At 41.2% G+C, this 18,064-nt stretch overlaps 1 protein-coding gene across 6 annotated transcripts; it reads right to left on the reverse strand.

Moving 5' to 3' along the window:
* Nucleotides 1-938: 938 nt before the first annotated feature.
* Nucleotides 939-17,525, reverse strand: LOC105008767 (1-acyl-sn-glycerol-3-phosphate acyltransferase gamma). 6 transcript variants are annotated; one of them, XM_010868122.5, is made up of 10 exons: nucleotides 17,290-17,525; nucleotides 6,769-6,826; nucleotides 6,367-6,552; nucleotides 6,020-6,189; nucleotides 5,649-5,810; nucleotides 4,773-4,926; nucleotides 4,561-4,663; nucleotides 3,064-3,139; nucleotides 1,817-2,015; nucleotides 939-1,612 (listed from the first exon to the last, which is right to left on the reverse strand). In XM_010868122.5, the coding sequence occupies exons 3-10, from the start codon at nucleotides 6,542-6,544 to the stop codon at nucleotides 1,521-1,523; spliced, it is 1,134 nt and encodes a 377-aa protein (XP_010866424.1). In that variant the 5' UTR covers nucleotides 6,545-6,552; nucleotides 6,769-6,826; nucleotides 17,290-17,525; the 3' UTR covers nucleotides 939-1,520. The 6 variants fall into 6 exon arrangements, with proteins under 6 accessions (XP_010866424.1, XP_010866423.1, XP_010866425.1 ...); XM_010868121.5 differs by having other exon boundaries at nucleotides 6,367-6,555; XM_010868123.5 differs by having other exon boundaries at nucleotides 6,367-6,555; nucleotides 6,769-6,886.
* Nucleotides 17,526-18,064: the final 539 nt, after the last annotated feature.

Here is an 18,064-nt window from a genome sequence, read left to right on the forward strand (position 1 = left end):
ACACACACACACACACACCTGTCTGTTAAGGCTTGCATGAATCCATCCCAGCTAAAAATTATTTATTGCTAACATGAAATAAAAAGTAGAAAAAAATACATTACCAACATGGGGAGAAAAGATGGCAGCATTGAAATACAGAACAGGTCTATCTGGAAGGTGATGTGTCGCTACCATGTCAGCATGTTGCAGGGTAAGTGCCCCGAAGTAAGGTTTAAATTGTTCAATGAATCAGAAAAAAAAAAAAAATTGGGACTAAGCAGCATTAGAAACATGAACTGGTTGCAGTGAAATATGGTATTATTGGCCTGGTCAAAGTCAGTACTACACCAGAGAAAACCACTGTCATTAATGGTCTGCGGAGTGTCTGAAAGCAAAACTATGGTGAAAGGACCTTAGGAACAAAAAAAATAAAATAAAAGTCCCTCTAACCTAGGCAAGCTTTAAGGCAAACATTGCTACAATCTACAGCTGGCTGTTCCCACACATTAGTTCAAATAACAGGGGGATGGAAGAGAGATCGGCAGTTTAGATTATTACAGGACCTAGTTCATTTAAACTATAAAAGCTTGTTTAAATCTGAGTGGAGCGGAGCAAGCAAGAAAAGGCTCCTCACTTCAAATGGCATGGCAGTTGTGCAGACATCTACTAAGGAATCAAGCTGTAAATACATACAGTAGCAGTCAAATTTTAAAGAGAACGGGTGCGTCTAAACTTTTGACTCAAACTGTACATACACTAAATATGAATTACGTTTAGAACCTGAGTAGAATATCATGCCAATGAAAACAGACGCTATTCGGTAGGAAGGCAGTTAAACAGAACCCAAAAAATATGCCTCAGTATTAAAAACACTGGAAGTTTCATCTCTGCATTTGAGCAACCCAACTGGACTGTCTTGGTAAGAATGCATAGACGTGTAGAATCACCCCGTCATATTTCTTAAAGCATCTGAACAACACAAAGGGTTGGGACCCCACAAGAGACACATGAATCAAGTGAAAGTAAAATGTTTAATATTTAGAGGTAAGCAGAAAAAAAACAACCACCAGGCTGGTCCAAAGACACTGGTCCCTAATTAAGACTGTATGTTACAAACAGTGACAACCGCAGCAACACCATGTCAAATGAAAACTACAAAACTACATTTGAAATGTATAGAGGAAATTGGTCGACAGGATTGATTCTGTGGTCAAAGGGCTTTGGTGGATCATTTCCTGTTGTGTTCAGTAGTGTTGACCCTGGCGGTCTCAGGTGTCGAGGAGTGGACGGGATAAGAGGAGGCTGATAAGGGGGCAAGAATGATGGTCTCAGAAGTACCTCCTTAGTCGTTCTTAGTCTCCAGATGTTCTCAATTCTCCCTCCCTAATACGGTTTCCATGGCTCTGGCTGGCTGTCTAACAGGTCTGACACCCCTCCCTGGCAAGATGACCCGACACCCACGGGACAACAGAATAGAATGGGGGGAGGGGGGGTCTCCCAGGAACAAACCGAACCGCTGTCAGGATGGAGGAAGAGGTTTAATTCTGTTTCTTGGCTCCTTCGTCACCGTAACTGGAACCGGTCTTATGAACCTCAGTGACACCAATCAGGCGCCGGATGGCTATGGAGGCTGAAAGAGACCAAGAAGGACCACATCTCACTGAATAAATGCCATTAAGTGTATTTTCTTTAAAACATTTGTCAGGAATAATGCATACTGTTAAGCCATTCAGCTACACTTGCATACATCTGAGAGTTGGCAATAACCCCTGTCATTGGATTAAAGGCTAAGGTAACAGCTGTGGCGATGTGAGCGGCTGTCTCTTCTACGCACCTATAATGAGGAAGAGGCTAAAGCCGAGGATGAGGAGAGGGGAGCCGCTGACCGCTACCCCGCAAGCGAAGTTGATGAGGGGCGAGAGCAGCAGGGCTGCCCAAAAAAAGAAGTTTAGTAGCGTCCAACAACGACGTGGCTGGGTGAAAGAAGGGCCTGGGAAAGTGCCCTCTTTATGGTAGAGGTCTTGGAGAGCATCCTGGGAAAGAACAACAAATACATTTCAACGAACTAGTACAGAGCCTTGGAAAACTAGTTGTGCCATTTTCTTCCTCAGGTCCACCGGACTGTTCCTTGGAGAAAACGGTGAGAAGAATAAAGGAGGTAACACATAATTTACCAGGTAAACTGAAAAACATAATTTACTATTAACTGAAAACAACCTCCTTTACAGAAACAACCAGTGGAATATCTACAGGAGGAGGAGATGAATTGAATGAGCCAAGTGGAAGATATGTAACTACTTTAGCTGATGGATCTCTATGAATCCTGAAGCCGTAACAGGCCAACTAGACACTAGCCTTTGGAGAAAGGGAACTTCATATTTTGTAAAAGCAGTTTGTGACAACAGCTGATGTAAAAAGGGTTTTATAAATACATTTGATTCATTAACCAAAACTGATGAAAAAAACTGCTTAACTTGTTAGCTTTCTGCTAACAGAAAGCTGGCATAAACAGGGATTAAGCTTGAGTTACAAATTTATTGACAATGATAGTATACACTGTTTTGCTTCAGACTGCAACCCTAGCTCTTGTAGGAGAAGGTGATTGGTTTTGGTTCATGAACAGTGACATGCAGACTTAAGACACTGGGTCCTTCTGATAAGGTAAGCCAAATCTGTTAGCAAGGTGTCAAAAGCACAGCTGGACTTTCTTTGTTAAATAAATCCATCAAAATTCCCAAAATGATCCATGCCAAAGATGATTATCTTCCTTCCATATACCCTAACATCTAAGTCTGTTTACATTATGCAAACATTTTATATTTTTCCAACTACATTTTGACTAACAAAGATGACATCCATTAGTGCCTACAACAATACATTAGGCCTGCAACGAATAATCGTTAAAATCAATAATGTCGAAACATTCAACAGCCAGATGTGTCCACTATAGTCTTGGTTGGATCGATGGAAACCTTATTACTGTAATCTGATGTGTATTTATCTGTGTTTGACACTTTTACACAGATCAAAACTGCTTTCCAGTTAACAATATTCTGTACCTCGAGCACAAATGAGCCCTACCTTCTCCTGGTAGATCTTATGAAGCCAATCAGCACATTCTTTCTCATCTTCTGGGATGTTCTCTACGGGGAACCGTCTGCAGAGAGAACCGAGGACAGAGTCAAGAAAAGGCAGGATATAGTAGGGGGAATCAGCCATGGCAACAGAATGCATGAGGCTGCTATAGCAACATTTCACCACCAGGGGCCAGTCAAGGTTTAGATTGGTCTCATACATGAGGGATTGGAAAAAGGGAATAACATTTTGGGGCTACCAGCCACTGTGGCCGGTGGTTGAAGAAAATGTCTTTACCAGCTAAAAAAAAAAAATGAGGACAATCACAGATAATGCAGGTGTATGCCAAAGCACAAAAGCACATGCTGTTTTTCAGTGTATTTTTATCCCAAACATTTCACTAAAGAAAACACGACAATGGTCATTATACATAATATTACTATTCGTGTTCTGTTCACCTCCCTGGAAACCCGTTTCCATATAAGATACAATACATTCTTAGAATTATGTGCTAAACATGAAGTCACAGATTTGCTCACATCCAAACTTGTGATTTGGCAGTAATAAAATGATAATGATCTACACTTAATGGTGGTAGTAAATTTGAAAACATCCTTCTGAAAACTTGACATCCTTCATCCTACTCCCTATCCCACACAGGCACATTCTTAATCACACACAGGTGAATTGCAAATAGGCAGCATACACGTTTGAAAGACCACTCTTCTGTCAAATATTGCATGTACAAGTTGAACACAGTCTGGGGATGAGATTTGAGGGGGATTGTGGTATGTCTATCTGAATAGATTTAGCAGAATGATGTTTCAATAAATAAAAAAAAGTTTGAATGTTATTGTACAAGGAATGATGTGGAAGTACTCAAGTACGTGTTTTGTTGCCATAAGCAATATGCAACTCTCTGTTTAAACGTATTCATGCAGGGGAGGTATTTGCCCTCAACGTAATCAAATTTAAGGCAATCAAACGAAGACTAAAGGTCTCTCCATGTTGTCATTCCAAGAGGTCTCTGTGAATCTAAAATAAATACTTTCATTGATGCAATAAGACAAATGGCTCACTATGATGAAAAAAAGTACACCCTCTTCCCTTTTAGGAGTTGACATTTTTACTGAAACCTAGATTGAACTGAGATTGCATCATGGTCTGAAGGACATGAGTCACAGCCTTCTATTGCAGTGTTCTGTGATTTAAGCACCCCTTCTCCGCCGCTCCTCTACTCCACCCGTTCAGCCTTGCTTTACTGCTGTGTTTATAGAGCGGAAACTGAATGTTAGGCAAGATACAAGCTAAGTTGAGACATCCCCTGTCTCACTTCACCATGAAAATACCACTGCACTTTGAACAAAGCCAAGGGCCTCATATGGTTATCTTGCATAACCATTCAACAAAGAAAATGACCCCCCCCCCCCCCCCCCCAAGAGTCATATCTATTGACTAGTAGTAACCACATCAGAGTCATATCTATTGACTAGTAGTACCCACCTCACACTCATATCTGCCATGTACTTTCGCCCATTGACAATGCCCAGCAGAGTGGGGACTTGGTGGTCTCTGAAGTTCAGAGTGACGTCGTAAACGGCAGAAACTAAAAAATGTATATAGATAGATAAAGGACGAGAGAGAACAGAAAAGAGAATCAGTAATAATATAAGAAGTACATTTCTCCTGAGGTGTTGTGTGTGGACGGGCCTCACCAGTGCCTTTGAGGCATTTCAGCGTTGTGGTGAAGCCTTTGGTCCTCGGCAGCAGGTGATATTTGAGCTTGGGCAGGCCTTTACTCTCCGCCACCTCCATACTGATCTGGTGCTTCTTTTCAGTGAAACGGGTGCCTTCACAGTACAGCAGGAACTATGAGGAGTCAGAGAGAATGTCATCACACCAAACAATCCGGGCAGCAAACACACAAACAGGCACAGTACACACAGAAACAAGTTCAGGTGACCTCCTTTCCTCTCTCCTCCTGTCATACTCCCACAGCAGGGCCAGCTGGTTACAGATCAAGTGCACCGCCTGGAAACTCTAAAACTCTTCATCTCATCTAAGAGAGTCCATTTAAGAAGGGGGCACAGCGTCAGGCATAAAGTCCTCAAAGACAGACCTGGCGGCCTGTTTTGAACATCTTGTTCTCCACCTGTTCAGGAGATGAGGTGGTCAGCTATGTGATTCTACTGGGGATTTCTACATAGCACTTAGTCAGATCAGACAACCTGATTGGCTTAATCTGTCTGGTCGTTCCATTCGAGCCGGTGACAGCAACAAGGGGCAGAGGTGGAAACCTGAAAATCTCCGGAGAGGGCTATTAAGAGAACCTATATCCCCTGTGGCACCTCTGGTGATGAATAATACTAAAGACATACTGTACTGTTCTCTAATTAGACCTGCTCTTGGCAACAGTGATCTGCAAGACCATTACAATGACATGATATGGCAGAAAGCTGGAAGCTTACTCCATTCGGTAGATTCACTGTAATGGTGTTATGTAATGGGTTTGAAGACCCAGATGAATAATAAGTTGAGGAATCTAGCCAAGGACAGAAAACCGCAGGCCAAAACTAAGGTGCCATACTCACCCACATAAACTCAGGGTAGTCTTTGAGTCTGTTCAGTCCTCTGAACACAGTGTCCCTGTCCTCCTCCCACTTTCTCTTACAAAACACAATCTCCAGGAAGTACCAGGTCCAGCCAATCAGAGGCACCTTAAGCAACTCGTGTTTGGCCAGCACTTTGGAACTCTGGTAAAAAATTAAGAGCAGTAAGAGTGTCTCTAGTCAATCTCATCACTTTATTGCAACTGTAAACAAGCAACAGAAATATTGAAGGCGCCAGTCTAATTTCTTCAGATCAGAGCAGATAATAGAAAGGAGACCAAGCTGCTGAGTTTGGACTATAGAAACGGCACTCATCTAGTGACGGCTATCAGTGACACAGAAGCCACACTGACCCCCAAGACTCCGTATCTCTCACAAATGGTCCAGCCGCAAAGGAAGTCGATCTCGTAGTTGTGGTTGAGGATGATGATGGCGTGCTCCTTGCCCAGCTTGTCCGCCGTGGCCTGGTCTGCAAAGAGGGTGCATTCTGTTCCTGACCACCACTCTAGCAGCATGACCAACTCTGCAACCCGTCCAAAGACAGTAGTCATTAATCACCGGCGCTCAATCACCACACATCTTTTGGAACACGCTTGGCTTTTGAGTCGTGAAACAAACACTCAGTATGCACAAGGACGAGTGCAAATGTCTTCAAAATACACACGGAAACAAACCGACAAAGCAATGGAAGTTGACTCACGGCTCCAGAGGGAGTAGGAGAGCCGGGTGTTGATCTTGCGGTAGAGCTGCTTGTTGATGGGCCACAGGACACAGGTGAGGAGCTGGATGAAGTTGATGATCAGGCCACTCACCACAAACACAAAGCCCATGAGGAGTTGCAGTACAAAGTGGGTCTTCAGCTGGGCTAAAAGACCCATGTCTGTTGCTACTGAGGGGTTTCCTCTCCACCACGACCATCCCGGTGAGGAACAACAGGAGGGCAAAGGGGAGATGGGGAGGAGCAGGGGGGGAGAAAGCAGTTAAAGAAGAAAAAAAACAGGAGAAAAATAATGAGAAAGATGTGCAAGGAACATTTTTTTTTTTTAGGACAGGAAGTGTACAGCTAATTTAGCTAAAATGATTCAATTTGTTTTAATCTTACCGGGGTGGTTTGCCTTTATAAGCCCCTTCTGCACGGCCCTTCACTCAGTACGATGGTCCTGAGGGGAGAGGGAGGGGGATGTCAGCGCCGGGCTAGGGCAGTATACCAGTGCCTACTGCTGTAAACCAGAACAGTGAACGGTAGCGGTAGTTATGAAGCTGGTTTACACAACTAAGGAATCAACATGGGCCTTTGCCGTTTCTTAATTAGCCTGTTACTAACTGTGTATTAGTAATGTGCAGTTCGCAAACGATTTGTTCGTTTTGAATGGCTCTTAACTGACTCAACTCTTTTAGTGTCTTTTTAGTGACTTCAGCTGAAAAGTTCTTTTAAACGGCTGGCAGCAGATCTGTAGAACAGGATCACAAGGCTAGGTGGGATTAACAGAAATAAAAACAGAGGCAACGCATTAACAATTGATTGATTACTTTGATTAATACACAAATAAACAAAGTGACTATTAAGCCGATTGCTTTATATTTGGCGTATTATTAAAGACAAATGGTGCTTTTGTCTGAATCGGTGTCTAATATGCTCCAGTCATTTCAATAATAATTTAGTTATATGTTATCTATTGTTTTATGTCATAAATGTTTATAATATATTGTTTTGTCTTCACATTCATTATGAGGATTATTTATTTAGTTTTTAGATCTGCCGATTGTGTTACATGAATTTCAGCTATCAGCCAAGAACTATCACAAATTACACAGACCCATTCAAGACCTGCAATCCAGCAGTAAGGAAACACAGCACTACTGTGTTCAAGCTATTGGATTAGAAGACCAAACAATGCCTGGAACTTGCAGGCCCTCATCTCAAAGGGAATGAGTTGTAAAGTGTATATTTAACAATGCCCAGCAATACACCTGCTGTGTATTTTCCATTACACAGCAGGAGATGGTGGGGTTTTAATCCATGTTGGGGCCTCTAAACAAGATCAAACACCCCTGGAAGCTCAAGGCTCATTACAAAGGTCTGGAAAGGATAAGTGCTGGCCTCACAATTGGCTTAGCTTAGATCATGAGGACAGGAGAAGATACAGTGGAATGTAAAGCAAAACGTCACTGTCATACTAATTGTGGGTGTACTTTATCTAGAATTGGCTGCTCTTTATTTATGCCTAAACCATGGCAATTAATACATTTTTCTTTGCTTGCACAATAATCAACAACATTTAAGACATGAACTCAGGTACCAAAATGGCAACTTGGTAATTAAATTAAAGTCTGTTCCCAAAGCAAAAAAGGCTCTTGGTTTAAAGCCTGCACAGGTCTGACCCCTGGATCCATTTATTTTCCAGCTCACTGCAATATATATTGGGAAAAAAATGCTTTGTGTGCATGTGTACAAACAGTGGCAATGGTCGTGGCAGAAATCCAATTTATTTTCATGAAAAACTCAATCACCTGGGAATACTAAAAGAAACTGCCCTGTGACATCCAGAAAGAAACGTAAGTAGCCATGGTAACAAGCCAGATGTAAAAATACTGTATCATCAGTGAGTCAGAAACATCAGCCAAAAATAAAAATGTAATACAAAGTAAAGAGGATAGCAATAATGTATAATAATAATAATATTGTTCAGATGGGAAATGCATGAGTTGATGGGACTGAAAGGTATGTAATGGAATTCACAGTATATTTCAGATTTCTTTGGGTTTCAGTAAGCTTAAGCCACAGCTAGCAGCACCCCAGGAATCATCCATTTGGAGGACAGCTGCAAGGAACCTTAATGTCGAACGGCAAATTTGGTTTCAATGGGTATTCCTAGCGGGTCAGAGGGTCTCAGCTGGGCTTTTGTCAAGTAACTGGCTTAAGACTTAAAGATACATTTAATTACATTCAGTACAAAGACACCTGAGAAAGTGGTTAAAAGCATTTCATCTTGGCAGTAAGTGCTGTTTTGTCTGTGTAAACAATAAAAAGAATACATACTGTATATATAATATTAATACAGTCAAAGGTAACCAATTTCTTGTGTTATCCAATAATAAAATGGACCAGATGAGGATAGAAAATGCAGTGCAAGACCCAAAAAGTAGACAGGATCTGGTGATCAGTAATTAAAAGGTCCATATCTTGAGGGACAGAAGACTTGCTCAACATCTGTCACCAAATTAAATGCTTTGACTGTGAGAAACCCTAAAAGAAAATCGCTGTATTTCACTGATTGGCCAATCTATATATTTTAACAAAACAATTGAAACACACTTTACAAAGACGATAAGGGGGTTTGTGGTTTGACGCTTTACATGCTGCAAAAACGCTGCATGTTGTGCTATTCGAATAGAGATGTGTATCATTTGCTTAGTCTTTAGGCTTCTTGTAATGGTTTTCATCCGATCTAACGAACAAATCCCTGATAAAAGAAAATTAAGCAACAGTACAGGGAAGCAACAACATCTGAAAGAGTTGGAACGACCGAAGGCAGTACGATGCCATTGACTCAATAAAAAAACGGAGCGCTGAGACCAAGACGTAGCCTACAGAACCTATAACAACACAAACGTTTTGTTATAGTTTTGACAAAATATTTAAACTAATGAATACACCTGGTCTACAGCTGGGTAGTGTACTGAAAATTGTCTGTTGAGGAAGAGTGTAAGTATATTCGACCAAGAGGCACGTCTGGCTCCACCAAGTCTCCAAAACACTCTTGGTGATGTTAAATCAGGGGTCCTGCATAACATTTGCTTCCCTAAAGATCTGGAACACCAGGTGTGGGCCATCAGCCCCACCCTCCTGAGCTCACCCGGAGAGGTGTGAAACTGGAATGTACCTAAATGCATGAGATTGTGGACATTCCTCTGTAGTGTCAGGAATTCCCCTGTTCCCCATAAAGGGCGGAATAGTTGGATATGCTTTATTGTACTGTACGGTTTATGGATCAAACTTCGCAAGAACTAATTGATTGTCCTTGTTGCTTGTCTGAAAACAACAGGCCGCACCACCATGCCCATTTTGCATTGATTAAGTAGGACAGTTCCTGTCCTGTGTGTTCATTGTGTTTGCCAAGGTAAAGTAGTGCGAAAGACTATTCGGGGGAGTGTGTCAGATAGGTCTGATTTTAGGATAAATAGCCATGTCTCCAAAAAGTTATTTGAGTTTGTCCTCATTAAAGAGACCTCCAAACACATTGTGGTGCAGTCATATTTAGGAGTGCATCATTAACAGAAGCTCCTAGCACACCTTTGTGTTTTACTTTATCGTATTGTATACTTAACATACTTTTAGACTAGTTGTGATGACATTAAATCGGGATGTATGTAACTATATTTTGTATATATTGTAACTTCTCATGTCCTTGCTTCCCTGTACTGTTGCTTGATTTGGAATAAGGATTACTACGGTACTCCTCGTTCATCTTCACACTCACGCTCATAAGGCTACTGATAATCACCCCAAGTGACCAGATTTATTATAAACATTATAGACATATTATAAACAAAGTGAGCATATCGTTTTTATTTTACTAACAGAAAAGAATGCCTTTTATTTTTCCTAAACGGAATACCAAATCACATTGATAGTTTACTCCCCCCTCCCCACCTGAGCCCCTCCTCAAGTCCTTGGTACCAAATGTATCGTCGAAACAGGAAAGTCTAGAGCCAACATTAGCATAAATCACCTGTGTAGCCCTGGTACCAGGGTAAAGCACCAGTGGAAATGCAGCACAAGTTACCAATCATCTTCAGAATATCCAATCTCAGCCTCTCAGACCAGCTCTTTCCACAAGGGCTAGAAGGCCACAATGTAGAACCCTTGGGTCCGGGAATTTGATTGGAAGTAAGACCAGTGGAATCATGTTCTGTACACAGCCACTTTTGGCAGAGCTACATTCTAGTCTCAAGGGCCTGAAAAGGAAGGCAAAGCCCACCTGTGGCCTTGTACAAGCCAGGGGTAGGATTACAGACATGGGGTTAAAGCTACTTAGTAAAGGAACAGCTGCCACGCCTCAGGCCCGGTGAACAAGAACAACTCTTAACAGTTGTATATTGGCCATATGCCACATCTTCTTGGGCCTTATTGCTCAATTATAAACAGTGTTTCTGGATCCTGGATGTAGAGCACCGTTCCAAGCAATATTACATTGGTTGTTATTCATGCCTAACCAATCACCTTTACCACCATCAACTGGAATGTGTACTGCACTACCAAGAGCATGCCTTGATCAGCTGCAAGTAGGGGTGTAACGCCTTTCACCAGGAGCTTCTGCGGCGGTCGCCGGAGCTGATAGCGGCCACTCTAGTCAATGCTTGTGATTCCACCAGACGAGTCGCGGCGTGTCCCAGAAGCAGCTCTCCACTCTGCTTCGCTAAAGATAGGCGCCTTGTCTATTTTTGACAGACAGTTCAAATACAAAAAATGTGTACTATGAGGGAGTACAGAAAGTGAGTACTACAACCTAATAATCTTCCTTATAACAGGCCTACTTGATAAAAGTAGCCTACTTGCATAGAACCATTCAGTATTTATGAATCTTGAAAAAACTAAATGTTCAGTAACCTTACATTACACAGGACAGGACCGGTGAGATTATTTGCTATATCAAGGAACGGAACAAAACCTTGGAGACAGAACGCTCCGCAGAAGCGCCCGGTGTAAATCCGGCGGTACGCAAAAAGTCACGGTTCAGTACATTTCAGTACAGACTTTCAGTACATTATTATGAAGTTATAAGCTTTGCCCATTGCCGCTAGGACAAACAACTAGCCTAATTTCACTAGGACAAGAAATATATAAACGTCACACTCAAGGTCTATAGAGACAATATAGCGTGGTGAAGGATTGCTCGGAGTTCTTGTACCAGTAAAATTTGCTGTTCGTCTGACATGTTGGTTAGGTTATGGACTATTCAGTAATGTAGTACCTCCTGCAAGCATTCCTATTGGTTTTCCGCGGTGCTCTGATTGGCTTTCCGCGACAGAGAAGGAAAAAACAATAGAACACCGCTCTATTTTTTCCCCATCTGCAGTTCCGCCACGGCCAGCGCTGCCGTCCGGTTCAAGGACGGAAATACTTTTTTTTAATGTCTAGCAATGGGACGCTTCCACTTTCAACAACGGCATGTCGCTTGTGTGCGAATGACTGTGGATGTCCACTGGTCCGGCGCGCTCGCTGCCTCCGACGGATACAAATTTTTCTATTAATAGCGTCAAGGAGTTTTCACGGTTGCATCTCGGGAAGACACCGAGGCCGCTTGAGCCGTTCCGGCGCGTTAAGAAGTTGGGCCACGGTCAATATTATCCAAATGAATCCAGCTTACGCCATGCGTAATGGAAGTCGAGTATTTCATAAACAAGAGACGGTCTTTGTTAGTCCATCGATGTACTACAACGGCACACGGTAAACAGTTCTGCTACCAACTGGAGGAAATGCTAATTATAGCGGGGGATAAGCGCAATACGGATTGGAGGATGGTGGAAATTGTTGGTGACTCGGGTCAGTTTTATAAGTTAGCTCTGTGTTGTTAAATGACCTGTGTTTATTTAGCATTGAGTTGTTTGTTTTATATGGCAGCACCACAGAAATACTCTGCCTGCTAGCATGGTGCTTATTATAGTGTATTTTGCCCATGAGTGAGATTTTTTTTTGGTTGGTTTCATCTTAAATCAAAAAAGTTCCACGAAGGGATGTCAACATTGCCCTCCCCCGCCGAAAAACAAACACCCATAGCGGATACGCCGATAAGCAACCATCTGGGGCAAAGCAGCGCGTTTGCAGGCAAATTCGCGCCGGAACCGTGGAGATCCACCGTGAGGGGTATAGCGGTTAAAGCGGCAGGATCACGATCCGGTATAGAAAGTGCTTTGCATAATAAAAACAAAGTATTTCAAAGTACATTCGATTTGTAAAACATTTATGATGTTTTTCAAAATTGTTTTTTTCCTCAAGAAGTTTAGGTTCCATTACACAATACTGACAAGTAGCCTATTGCAAGACAGGTATTGTGACAGTGCAAGAGCAGGGCAGGAAGGACACGCCCCTTAGATAGGTTATGTAGTAAGTGCCTGGTGAATGTCTTCGCACGGTCTAAATTAACAGTGGACACAGAACATTCCATTAGTACTTGAACAGGTTTTGTTGTTTTGATTCTGTACATTATACAGTATTTGAAATGAAACAATGACTAAGAGGTTATGCAGACTGACTGTAACAACGTTCATTTGGGGGTTTTAACATCCATAAACCGTTTATGAAACACAGGTCCTAGTATACATAGTCCCTCAATTAAGGGACAACAAAATTTGATAAACTTATATAAACTTAAATATTTTGTATTTGGTTGCAAATCCTTTACATTTGATGAGTGCCTGAATAGTCATCACCAGACAGGTTTTCTTCCCTGGGAATGCTATACTTGATATTTATTTTAGCCATCTTTTGTTCCTGTTAATTTCTGGCCATTTTTGCCTTCAGTATAGTTTTCCACAAGTAAAATGCACGCTCAATTGGATTCAGGTCATGTGACTGTCTTGGCCAGTCAAAAACATTTCACTTTCTGACCCTGAAATAAACCTGTGTAGTTGCTATAAACTGTATTTTAGGAGTCACTTTCTTGCTGCAATGTGAATTGACAATCTGCAAGAAGAGGCATTTGGCTGGATCTGAGTAGACAATATGCTTCTCTACACTTCAGAATTTATTGTAGTGTTAACTCATCAATGAATACCTTATTTCCCAGATAAGTTGTAAAGCCAGTTTGTATTTTTCTCAACATATTCCCCTTGCCATCACCCTAGTACATGTCAATATGTCATGTTGATATTTTTGACCATATAGGTTTTAAGTATAACTATACCGTTCCATCTTACAGTTGCTGAAATATTTAGCATAAGGTTATGGCTGACATCCACACCTACCACCAGGAGAGTGCTACTAATCTGTGGGACAGTTCTTCGGTTTCTTCATTATGTTGAGCATGCAGGTCGCTTGCTGTGGTGGAGCCAAGAAGTGCTTTCATTGTTGCTTCTACATCTTAAGGTTCCAAATACTTGATTTTGCCATGCATGATATTTTGGCTACGTCCCGGATAGATTTATTTAGATTAATTTATATTGGCCGGCTTGTATAAGATGTGTAATTGTATGCAAATTATTAAAAAAGATATCAGCTAAAACAAGTTGATAAACTAATATCACATGGTGGGTTAACTATTGAATATTAATTCTCCTTTATGGTGAATAGGTCTGGGCTAGGTCTTTATTTCAATTATCAAAACTGCCATTAAAATTGGACTATTATTGATTAATTTATATTAGTTAGAAATAAATTGTATATTTGATTCATTAATAAACTGAATGCACATTTGAGAAAAAAATTACACTGAACGCAAAAAGTTGAACAGAGGAACAGCTGGGTTTTTCCGTATGGATAAAGTGCCATTCTTTGACTTAAGCTAATACAACAACAATGCACTGGAAAAAGTGTATCATGTAAGGTGGTATTGAGCACCAGGGTTGTCACAGTACAACTACAGGAGGCCGTTTGAACAGCCCTGGTTAGTGGCCAGTCCAACAATCACCTTCCCATGACTTACCAATAGACGTAGTAGCCCATGGCAAGGACCACAAAAGCCCCACATATCCCGGAGAAGATCATCACCGTGCTCTGGCTCAGCATCTTGGCTTTTAAAAGTATCCAACCAAAATAGAAGTAAAAAGTATCCAACCAAAATCAAACCAATAACGGCACAGATCGGAACCTCACTCAAGATTTGTCCTGCTGCAAAGCCATTAGCCAAAAGAAATAGCCAGAATATGATGACAGCAAGAACTCAACCAGCTCACATAACTGCCCACTCAGCGAGAGAAGCAATTGGAGTTGTTAGACAACCCTCCCCAATTACAGTGAGCCAAAGTAAGTCCAGTGCAGATCACCCCAAGAAGCAGTATAGGTCTACTTCTAACCATTAGTCCACTTTGATTCAGACTCTCATGGGACAAAGATAATGAGAACTAAGGAGGCAAAATAGTGTCTCCCTTCCAGCAGAGACATTTACAAAGAATCTTACTAGCTTCTACTTATTGAGTTCTAATCCTGGGTGGATCAGATTAGCAATGATTAGGGAGTTACAGGCACCCTGGATAAGTCACTTCCCATTTCCATCAACCTCGAGGGGTCTGGAATCTCTTGTAAAAGGGAGGAGTTAGTACATAACCAACTGTGGTTAGAGTTGGGTCAAAAGCTATTGATTTTGACCTTGCTATTCCTTTAACTACCAACAGGTGAAACCCAAGAAAGGGCAGGAGAAGTGACTTGGAGCCAAGTAAAGGGCTAGCTAACTAATTTCTCTCTGGCATTGTCTTGTGGTCAGTTTTTTTAAAAAACAAAAAATTCCAGAAAGCAGTTACTTAAGCCAAAATATTCAAAGTAAAGGAGGTTCAATTTAATTGTGAATAGCCAACATTAGGGTAAAGTTTGTCACCAGAAAAGTGCCCTTAGGTTGAACATACAGTACCAGTGCCAAATGATGCTTCACATAAGCAGGAGTTGAGAGACTGAAATAGCCAGTCAAGCCTAGGTACCACTGATTTGATGCTAAAGATACAGGGTCAAAGATCATTCTGGCTTCATTGCTTGGGCCAAACCATGGGTAAACAAGGAGATAAGAACTCATAGTGAAAGCTGCACAACAAAGGAAATTCAGAATCAGAGGAAGAGAAGCAAGGCAGCAATTGCCTGTCCATTCATTGAACAGGTCAATGAGTTTGCATAACTCGGCATTGGGAATCATCTATCCATGCCCTATACTGCTTAATTGGCCTAGGCTGGGTTAGTCAAATATCTGTAGGTAGCCTCTAACTGCTATCATTAGCATGGCTTATTAGGCTGGACACCTGTAGTATGCCTTTTAGGGTTGTAGGAAGGATTTACACATTAATGGAATAAATGTTTTAGACATTTAGTCACAAATTATTTTGGGTGGCTACAAAGTACATTCTAAAATGTGCAATTTCGGTTTGTTAACAAAAACTATAATGCTTCGATTGTAAAAATAAATAATAAATAAAATAAAATTCAAGCATTAGGGCTACAACGAATCATCGACTTTGATTATTAACGTCTGTCGACGGCCATCGAGTACAGTACAACGACCTCACACACCTCACCTGAAACATTTCTGAGCCCGCAGGAAGCAGAGGACATACAGCATTATCTGAACAGGGGTTAGGGTTAAAATTAGAGTTAAATGTAGGCATTACGGGCTAGGTGAAGGTTAGACATAAAGCAAAACACCCCAGCTGGTGTGCAATATGTAACACATGCTCATGTAAAAAGGGCGTTATAAATACTTAATGGTTTGATTTAGGGACCATTGTGACTTTACTTAACAGGGGGACTAAATTCGGTCCTCACTTTGATAGTAAAGTGTGTGTGTGTGTGTGTGTATAGATGAGATTAGATTAAATTACATTTTGTCACAACAAAATGCAGCACGAGCTGTCGAAACCCGGGATTCTCAGTGGACTCGTGTAGAACGTGAAAATAAAGACTACAGCATAGAGGACAATCTCATGAAGTTACTTTTTCAAACTGACCCTGGAAATTCGTATTTTGTTTCAAACAATGTACCATTATATCACTAATAAATCTAAAAGACAATGTGTTAGAGTGCAAAAAAGAAAACTCAGTGCCTTATTACTCCAACCAAACAGTACTAAAGGGGAATTTAAGAACAACTACACAAACATTTTAATATCTCCCAGATAAAACACTCATGGCGTTTCCCAGACCTCAACCGATATACTAAAATTGTTTTACCATGGTTTTGTATCAAACCCATTACTGAACTGAGTCGGAATTCCCCTACACAAACACAACTGGTGTCAGTGTCATCCTACTTGAGACTCATTGCCGAAATGTTGCTTACAGCTAACTTTGTCGTTCCCGAGCTTGAACTGCTTTATAATCACAAAAAGTACTCATATGTAGTCGTTCAAAGGGAATAACTCGCTTGCGAAATTGTCTGCACACTACTAATCTAAATATATGTGGACGTGGTGCTGCTTGTGGCAACACAATTTCACTGAATTTACATGCCATAAAGAAGAACCGAATGTCTTGTACTATAATATAGTATTAGTTACTCTAAGCAACGGACACATGCTGTGTGGTTCTCAGATTGGACTGGCGTGATGCCCGTTAACTAGTATAATAATTTCTCAGCAACTGTAACGTTAGCTATCACACGTTACTTTCAGACAAACAGATATAAATTGTTATACAAACGTGGTCATCGCTACTGACTAGTATTGTCGATTGTGCTGTACACGTAACGTTTAAGCACGTAAAAGCATGACAATAAGCTGCTACTACTACCAGCTAGCCTACAACAATAATACAAACGTTGTATTGATGGTGTACACTGGTTTGCATGCAAACTATAACTACAACTTCAAATTGTTGGTGTATCTAGCTAATATTAACTAACTACCCAACAACAGCAAGAAGCTGGCATAGATAACGTTACCGTCCTACAAGGCGTGAAATGCTAGCACTATTACGGTGCCCTACCTGATTTCTGCGAGGGATCAGTCGCCGAATCTGGTCCAGTTGTGCAGAACAGAAGCTAGGTTCTTAGCTAGTTCGAAACTTATCTGGAATGCTCACTAGTGCTGCCAATTTAAGAGCTAATGTATTCTCAGTACCCAGCTAAATCCCTCAGAAAGGTTGCTGAAATTACCATCTCTCCTCTGTCAAAGTGAATCGGAGCAGAGGCAATATGAAACTTCCGGTCCGGTCCCTAACCAACGTTCATTTAAACCATACCGTTTTGGTTCCGAATGAACTGTGGGTCTGCTAAGAGGACAATTGCCGCAATACTTTAAAAATGACAACTATGAAAGTGTGACATTGTCTTGTTCCAATGTTAGCAATACTCATCATCATACATGTGATTGATTAACTGTGCCCAAATAACAGTTGCAGTAGGCCTACAATGAATTTCCATCCACACAATGCTTCTTTCAATTCACTTTGTGCAAGTAAAGCCAATCACTATACTGTACATGATGATTCTTGCCGAATAGAGCATGTCTTAATAGTAATTTTAATATTCAACTAAATGCATGTGATTTCACAAATTATTATTGATGATTTTCTGAGTCATGCATAGTTCAACTCTGAGCAGGATGGTATACGTATTACACAAGATAACTGTCGTTGCTGCCCTCTGCTGATTACTAGAGCTAACCACAGCCTCCCACCACTTCAAGCCATGTGGAATACCAGAGGTGTTTCTGGAAGTATGGTTCCTTGAACCTTGTGGGACAAGCCACTGTAAAACACT

The sequence above is a fragment of the Esox lucius genome, chromosome 16 (genome assembly GCF_011004845.1).
Source record: "Esox lucius isolate fEsoLuc1 chromosome 16, fEsoLuc1.pri, whole genome shotgun sequence".
NCBI lineage: Eukaryota > Metazoa > Chordata > Actinopteri > Esociformes > Esocidae > Esox > Esox lucius.

Bases quoted from the DNA above. Each gene is read 5' to 3' on its own strand.
- LOC105008767 (XM_010868122.5), bottom strand. From the start codon at position 6,544: ATGGGTCTTTTAGCCCAGCTGAAGACCCACTTTGTACTGCAACTCCTC. The intron at 5,811-6,019 runs GTCAGTGTGGCT...ATTTTTTACCAG, and splicing joins AGAGATACGGAGTCTTGGGG to AGTTCCAAAGTGCTGGCCAA. The intron at 2,016-3,063 runs GTAGGGCTCATT...GTTCTTTCCCAG, and splicing joins ATAAGATCTACCAGGAGAAG to GATGCTCTCCAAGACCTCTA.